This window comes from Medicago sativa, chromosome 1, assembly GCF_051527215.1.
Source record: "Medicago sativa cultivar Bolivia chromosome 1, Bolivia_mono, whole genome shotgun sequence".
NCBI classification, from domain to species: domain Eukaryota; kingdom Viridiplantae; phylum Streptophyta; class Magnoliopsida; order Fabales; family Fabaceae; genus Medicago; species Medicago sativa.
Window position 1 is genome coordinate 75126816 of NC_140749.1, and position 8687 is coordinate 75135502.

Below are 8687 nucleotides of genomic sequence, written 5' to 3' on the forward strand. Positions count from 1 at the left end.
ACATATTTAACCCTTAAATATTTGATAACAATTTATTCATTCTAAATAGGTAGGCATGTTTTGTGTTACTTTTTGTGAATGGAGTACCTATTTAAATGATCAACTAGCATAAGAGTTTATTATTTTTCAATTGAATGGCCTTACCTTCCCCAAACATGCATGCTAATTACTAGCCCGTTCCTGATATAGTGATTTAACTATCTGGTTTTCTTTTTCTGTTAGTCTTTGGATTCAAGTGGCCATTCAACTAAAGAGAGTGAAGAAGACCCAAGTTCAAAGAATTGTAGTTTATGCATATGTAATCATTACTGCCCCTCTCCCCTTTTACATTTTGGGGAGTCCTCCATTCATGACGATAATACCGTAGCTAGCTAACAGGGTGGTCACATAAATGTGACATTATCTCATTAAATTAATGACTTTGTTTCTTTTAAATTGTCATTTTGAGATTGTTTACACGTAACTATTAACAAATTTTGTTACTTTATATTAAAATATTTTTAACTATGTGTTAGCTTATATCTCATTTGGGTTGGAATGGTGATGCTGGCTTGAAATTTTAGAGTGAGCTCCTCTCAAGTTTTCAGATTCGATTTTTCCCGATAACAATTTGGCTTTTCAAGATCAAAACCATGTAACTATTTTCTTTCCAAAGACAGCACATTTTAACTTTGACAGACAATGGTAATTTTTTTATTGTATGTCTATGCAACAGCTACAACCTAGCTAGATGTATGATTGCCACTTTGGTCTGCCATTCTATTGTGTTTTTGAAGTGACAAACACAACATTCACTTTTGATATTCCCTCCGTCCCGGTATAATTGACCTACTTTGGTTTTTCATACAGATTAAGAAAAGTGTATAAATGAAGGGGAAAGTGGAATATATTGTATTGGGAATGATAAAAGTAATATTATTTAGTGTTATATTGTATTGGGAATGATGAAAGTTGTATTGAAAATTGAAATGGGTCAGTTATTTTGGAACACTTTTTTTTAGAAAATGGGTCAATTATTCCGGGACGGAGGGAGTAAGATATAGCATATCTTTCTTCCCTCTATTTTGGATTTGAATACTTTGTAGTCACTTGCATAGCAATGGAATTCAACTGATGAATATCTATGGGTTTGGATTCTCTCCAGTCATATGAGAGTCCAGTGAAATCATGTCCATTAAAAATTAATACTTGTGAAAATTTTAAATGTTCAAAATAAGAGAGAGAAGACAATTAATAGTAAAAATTGTGTCACTGCATAAAACTGGAGAGATTTCCACGTGAGGAAATTCATTCCCAATATCTAGTACCTCATAGTATAATATATATTTGAAAGTTAATTTGGTAAAATTAAAATATCAGTCCAAGTGTTTCTGTGTATGTTTAAGTTTAAGATGAGTTCGGCAAAAACACGTTGACATCGTGATTTTGTGAACCTCCAAAGTCTATATATGTCAAAGTTATGGTAGCTCGCCGTCCTTCTGGCAACCTTGCGTTAATTCAAATGTGTGTGGATCTCCTATAGGTGTTTTATGGTGTGCCATAAAACATTCGTAGTCCACATAGGATCCGAACATCAATCCAAACATGTACTAAATCGTTTGATCTTCATTCAGTGGTGGAGATTCATTAACCGTGTGAGGCTGTGATCATGGCTGCCATTTTTATTTTGTAGTATTCAATCATCCAAAATTGTCCTGTTAGTGTTTACGTATACATTTGAGAGGCAGAAATGCAGGCTACAAGAAATAAACAAAGGACAAATACATTATTGTTGACTGTCTCATTTGTATATGGAAGTACAGTTGTTTATTTCTATTATTAACTTTGGTTTTAGTACCCTACCTAAATAAAACTACAATTTCATTAGTATATTTCCACACAACCACACAGAAGTCGTATGAAGTCAGAAAATTGACATTGAACAAAACTATATTTAATTCAAAAGATAAGTAATTTTCATATTGCAAAAAAAAATGAACCATTGAGATAGTTAGTTGAACTTTCAGCAATTTCTAAGGGAAGAAATATATGACCTTAACCTTCTCATATGTCAAAAGCAATTTTGCTTTATTTATTCTCAAATGATGATATTGAAAAAAAATCAATCATCTCATAAAAGCCAAAAACAAATAGAAACTTATTCAAGAAAAGGAAAGGGTGATAGAGTTTGCAAAATTTTGAGCCTTATCACCAAAGGGAACAAAAGAACCTAGAGAATTAAGGTTTCTGTTATCATCAATTTAATGCACTATACTATATTTTACATACCTTGCTACTCTCAGGATGTACTTGTCCACAAGAGAATTTTTCCTTTCTAATATCTTTTAGTTAATTTATATTAATTCATATTACTTTACTTACACTAGGTTTAGACTAGCAAAGCTACCCCTTCAAATTCCATATATAGCATTATTTTTCTATTATATCATGCGAGAATGGGGACATTTCGTCACATTTTATAACTTTCAAACACACAATATAAGAATCTCTAGTCTAAGCAGCATGGCACATAACAACCAAGGTCGGTTTAAAGTGAGAACTTTCCTAGCTAGCTTTGTAGCATTTGTTTAGCAAAATTTGGTATATAATAATGATCATCACTACTCATAAACTAATAACTACAATATAATGTATAATATATTAGTTACAATTACATTACAACGAAAAAAGTCAAACTAGCTAAATAACATTGTGATGTACTTGCACTACTCTCCTATATGCAACCATTGGATATGATGTAGCAACAGTTACATTTGGACCGTCCGATAATGATTGGTGGATCCCATTTGATTATGTGGATTGTTTGTCCCGTGAAGAAGGGAGTAAAGTCATATATATGTATATATTTTAAGTAGGTTAGTCTGAACTTATAAGGATATGAATTCGAATACCGTTGTCGATGTAAGGATTTCGTTAGTTATATATATGTAAGTACATTTGTTAGCAGTCTCTCAGGATTGAAGATTTATGTGGCCTTAATGAATACTATGTATGGACCGAAGTTGCGTAAACTTTTATTAATAAAAAAAATGTGACATACATATATCTTTATTAAATGGTACTTGTCCAATAACCTGTTGAGTACAACTTTCTCTCCTCTAAGTCTCTTCCTATTTATTCAATTCCCTATCAAGCTGCCATTTTATTTTTTTCAACTTGCTTGTCTAAGGGTCTCTCTTAACACTTTCTTCTCCTCACCCCACCAAACGTTCCTCCCTAGTTTCCACGTAGGTTTCTTTGGACAGAAAAAACTTTTAACATCTTTAAAAAAGACTTTCTTCCAAAGCAAAGTTTGTAAGTTGAAGATAAGCTTTTAATTAACATACACATGGGAAGACATTCTTGCTGCTACAAGCAGAAGTTAAGGAAAGGACTTTGGTCTCCAGAGGAAGATGAGAAACTTCTGAATTACATTACCAAACATGGTCATGGATGTTGGAGTTCTGTCCCCAAACTAGCAGGTACAAACATACATATATTATATATTAATATTGTATATATTGTTCTTTCAATGCTTCATTCATACATTTTCATCTGATATATAAATTTAATCTTTTACAGGTTTGCAAAGGTGTGGGAAGAGTTGCAGGTTAAGATGGATAAATTACTTGAGGCCTGATTTGAAAAGAGGAGCATTCTCACAACAAGAAGAGAATTTGATCATTGAACTTCATGCAGTACTTGGTAACAGGTAATTGTAATTCATTTGAGAAACTATAATAACTATTTTTCATAAGTTCTTTTTTTTATTTATTTTTTTATACTATAGTTTTGGTTTAATTATGTGATGGAATTAATTGTTGTTGCTTTATATCAGATGGTCTCAGATTGCAGCACAATTACCAGGAAGAACAGACAATGAGATTAAAAATCTATGGAATTCATGTCTCAAGAAAAGATTGAGACAAAGTGGCATTGATCCAAACACTCACAAACCACTCTCTGAGGTTGAAAATGACAATGAAAAATCACTCACATCCAACAAAACCAATCAAAAAGCTTCAGTTTCATCCAATGAAGTTATGAGTTTGATGATTGAACCTACAAAAGCTTCTATAGAAGGATACCCTCTAGAAGTTTCTACTACCTCAAAGATCAACAATAGTAGCAGCAGCAGCCATGAATTATTCCTAGATACCAGGTTTGGTAGCAGTTCAAGTTATTTTTCTTTCCAGAACTTGAACTATGGATCAAACATAGGGATTTCTGAAAATCCAAATGCATCTATTTGTTTCACACCAACTTCAACTTCTTCACAAATTATGTCAGATACAAATTCTGTTATAACTTCCAATATGCTCCATTCTGTATCACCCTCAATTTTCTCAACTTCAACACATGTTAAGCCAACTGTTTCGGTTTCCTCGGACGGAGTTCATAACTGGGAAGCAAGTAACTACAACAACATTAACAACACAAACAACGGCGCTTTACCGTTACAAGAAGAAATGAAATGGTCTGAGTATCTTAACACACCATTTCTTATGCAGAATCAACCTTCCCCATCAATGTACACTGAGGCTAAACCAGAAACAGGTTTCATAACAGATGAATCATGTACTAGTTGGCAGCAGCAGCAGCAACAACAAAATTTTCAACTTTCTGATATATATAGCAAGGATCTGCAGAGATTTTCAGTGGCTTTTGGACAAACTATGTAGTCTGAAAGAGACAAAGATGGTGATGGATAAATTTCCTATATGAACTATATAGGTCAGAAGTTTCTTATGTTTCTGACCACAGGTGTGTGCTGTAAATTTCCCTTTTGATAAATCTTCCATATTGTATATGTGTCTGATACCAAAAAAAATATTACTTTTCAGCATTATGTAACAGTATAATAATTATGATTGATTCTATTCTATCTTATTCCAAATCATTTTTTCCCTCAAGTATAGAGGCAATACTTCTGAATAAGGTTTGTACCCAATTAGGCTTGAAAATTCTTCTTCAGTTATTATTATGTTTATGTATATGTATTATCAAGTGAGTTTTGTGTATATATATAGTTGAATGCATTTTTTATAATAAGGGTTTAATTCAATGTATATAATAAGGTTAAAGTGTACCATAGTTGAAGAGTTGGCATTAAGTTTATGGAGCGTGTGTGTGAGTAGGTCCTTTTCAAAATTTAGAATCCATTGAGTTTCTGTCACAATATCAAAGGTGCAGCAGGGACCATATTTCTTAAATTAGTGTCTGTCATTGTCTTGTAAAAGATAGAGATTGGTTTCACTTTTTTGAAAAACATGAGCATGAGCTCAACCTTCCTTCATAGTGATTGAAAGTCAAGAATGTATGTATACAAATATATACATCATTTTCCTTCCTTTGATTTTCTTGTTTGTTTGAAATAGTCCTTCACAGTTGTACTAAAAAAAAACACACTTTAGACAAACACTTATGAACACACCACCGACTATATAGGTATGAAATTCAGTTCATTTCAATAAAGGCCACAAAAAATAACTTATTAACATATTTCCTTGATTAAAGTTGTTGTACGGACACACAGTAATGCAATCAATTTTAGGAGATATTTTATTATTAACCAAAAGGATTGTTCTATTAGTCCCTTTAGGTGATATAAATCTATTTTTCTAAGAGTCTAATGGTAAAACTCACACACATTAAATACAAAGAAAATAGATATTGCGGATCTGAATCTACACCCCAACATATCAAATATCTCCACAACTTTTTTACCATATATACGAGCTATATACCATAAGGATTTGACTTCCTTAGACAGCGCATCATCCCTTCATCATAATTTACAATACATTAATTGATGAGACTCCTTCTTAGACCATACGTATGCGGAAGCTTTAGTGTACTAAACTGCTATTTTTTATCCTATATTAATACATATTGGTTTGGTACATACAAGAGGGTGGATTCAACTCACTTACAATGTAACAACCTCGTTAGTGGGTAGTACTTTTGTTAGCGCTATTTAAACGTTGAAGTATACTCAAGCATGCAATTCACCTAAAATTTTGAATTCCAAAAACGTTAATCATATATTTCAAAAGAAGATAGAAATATGTAATTGTAATGTATTGGGAAGTGACACATAATGTACCATTGTACCAATTGAAATGAAAACAAAAGGGTTCTGTATGAATGCTCGTACAACGTGGTCCTATACCTCTAAAAGCCTTAAACGTTGCATCAGTTAACGGTAGGGGTGTTCAAAACCGAACCAACCCAATAGAAAAACCGCAAACCAAACCAATCCAAACCGAAACCGCAAAAAACCGCACTTGGTTCGGATGAATTCGGATGACTTTTGCACTGAACCGCACGGTTCGGTTCGGTTTGCGGTTTGCATCTCAGCAACCGAACCCAACCAAACCAAACCGCAATAATGAATATTACTTAAGTATGTACTAGCCCAATTACATAGCTCAAGAATAATCTCTTTTGATTCGATTTTTCCATTGTTGCACCATCAAGTTCGATTCTAATTCTTTTCCATATCTTTCAGTTCATTTCCAGTCATGAATTTGTTTCCTTTACTTCCCAATAATTTGTTTCATGCTTATGTTTCTTCTTAATTTTACCTATTTTGATATAAGTTTTACCTAATATTTTATCATATAACCATCAAAATAAAATGTCCTATGTTTATTTTGTAACAAGTTGGCAATATTAGAGTTAATGTAATATTTTTTTATCTCGCGATAAACCGCACAAACCGATCCAATCCAAACCGCATTAGTTTGGTTTGGTTTGGTTTGGATGACTTTTTAAAAATCAACCGAACCAAACCAAACCGCATCCTTTTTTATCTCGCGGTTTGGATGACTTTTTTGCTCAAAACCGAACCAAACCGCACCGCGAACACCCCTAGTTAACGGGTCCCTTGGGTGGGTATCTACACGTACTAATGCTGAAAGAGAAAGTTGTATCATAATAAATAAAGAGAAGGCATGGGGTATTCACTCAGACATAACAGGAATAACCGGGAGAGACAAAACATTGCAGTCAACTACCTTCACTTTTGTAAATCATTACTTTAAAATCAACAAAAAAATTACATGCAACTTGACCTAGTAAACTCAGAAACTATATAATTAAAATATTGACTTTGAATTTACACTTTGACTAGATGCAAGGTTAAAAAATATAACTAATTACAAAGCAAATTTTTTTTTATTGTGATGCACTTTATAGTTTGGCAATTAGTCAAAACAGTTTCAACGCATGATAGTGATTCATTTTCGTTTTCAACATACTAAGTTTATCCAATTTACTGAACTAAAGGCCAGTTTACAAACTACGTTACCAAAAGCATAGGTCATATTTAATCAGAGATGTCCCTATTATAAGAAAAAGGTGAATTTATATTGAATATTAGAAATTTAGAATTTGCTTATTCATAAGTAAGGACAAACCATCATCTTCAATCTTTGCTCCTTGATTGTCCATGTGAATACATATATTTTCAATTAGTCTTCTCAATTATTTTATATTTCCAAGCTTAATATTTCTAAGATTAAAATTGTTCTTTAATTATTTTTGGAGATAGTGATGTTATGTTATGTTTAAAATAATAACCATGCATGTGAAGCAAATTATTGGGTCTATTTTGATGGGTCCCTACAATCATCACTGCACAGGAAAAGAACAAAAATCCCAAGAGACATGATAGGGTGGTGGCAATGCAATCCCAAGTTTGATTCCCTAGCAAAATATTACTCCCTCCGTCCCATATTACTTGACCTAGTTGACTCTGTCACGTATGCTAATGCACAATTTTAAACTTAAATTTCTTTAATAATCTAGTAGAAAAAATTACGAAAATTTGATATTTTGAAAATATTAATCGAGACGAATCTAACATCTTATATGCTATATTTTGTTTTTATATATTAGTAGAAAAATAGAGTCAAAACATGTTACATGAATAGTGCAAATATTCTAAATAGGTCAAGTAATATGGGACGGAGGGAGTAATATATAAGTATATGTATAATATGGTTGAATTAAACAAGCTTCCTTATAAGTTTTTTGTTTTATATTATTTGCATTCATATAATTGTGCGAGGAACAAACAAATTATATTCAAACCTTATAATGAAGTATTTTTTATTATATTATATAATGTAAAAGGCAACAAGGACAAGTAAGTAATAAAAAAATGGCTGATTAATTATTATGTAGAGATGATGATTGAATTGATAATGACGGTGTTGATGAAGGTACATATAAAATAGCCTTTATTAGAATAATTGTTCCGGTGACAGATAATTGATACATAGTTTTATGAAAGTGAAAGAGAATAATAAGAATAAGAATGAGGCAAAAGTTGAATAAACAGCAAAATGAGTTAGCAACTGCAAAGTCATGCATATGTTCATGGGAAGTCAATGAGGAAGATATACTAGCTCCGTACATAAAATAAGTAAAAAGAAAAGATTTGACTTCCATAAACTTTTGTTGTTGATCGAAGAAATTGGCTAATTAAAAGCTATTAATAGTGTCCCTATAAAAAAAACTATTAATAGTGTTTTTTTTTTTTTTTTCCTTCAAACGATTACAGAAAGAAATTTATTTTGTTTGTGGGCTATAAGTATAGAGTGGCGAAAAAAAACGGCTTACTAAAGAAAATATAAATAAAATTGAAAAGCATATAAATTTGAGTAAAATATTGATTGCGAAATTTAAATCCAAATTCAAAT

The 8687-nt window shown here is 31.9% G+C and overlaps 1 protein-coding gene across 1 annotated transcript; it reads left to right on the top strand.

Annotated features, from left to right (window-relative positions):
• Positions 1–3068: 3068 nt before the first annotated feature.
• Positions 3069–4943, top strand: LOC146957400 (transcription factor MYB61-like). Its single transcript, XM_085736379.1, has 3 exons — positions 3069–3461; positions 3562–3691; positions 3818–4943. Exons 1-3 carry the CDS (start codon positions 3329–3331, stop codon positions 4659–4661), a joined length of 1107 nt encoding a protein of 368 aa, XP_085592505.1. The 5' UTR covers positions 3069–3328; the 3' UTR covers positions 4662–4943.
• The last annotated feature ends 3744 nt before the right edge of the window (positions 4944–8687 follow it).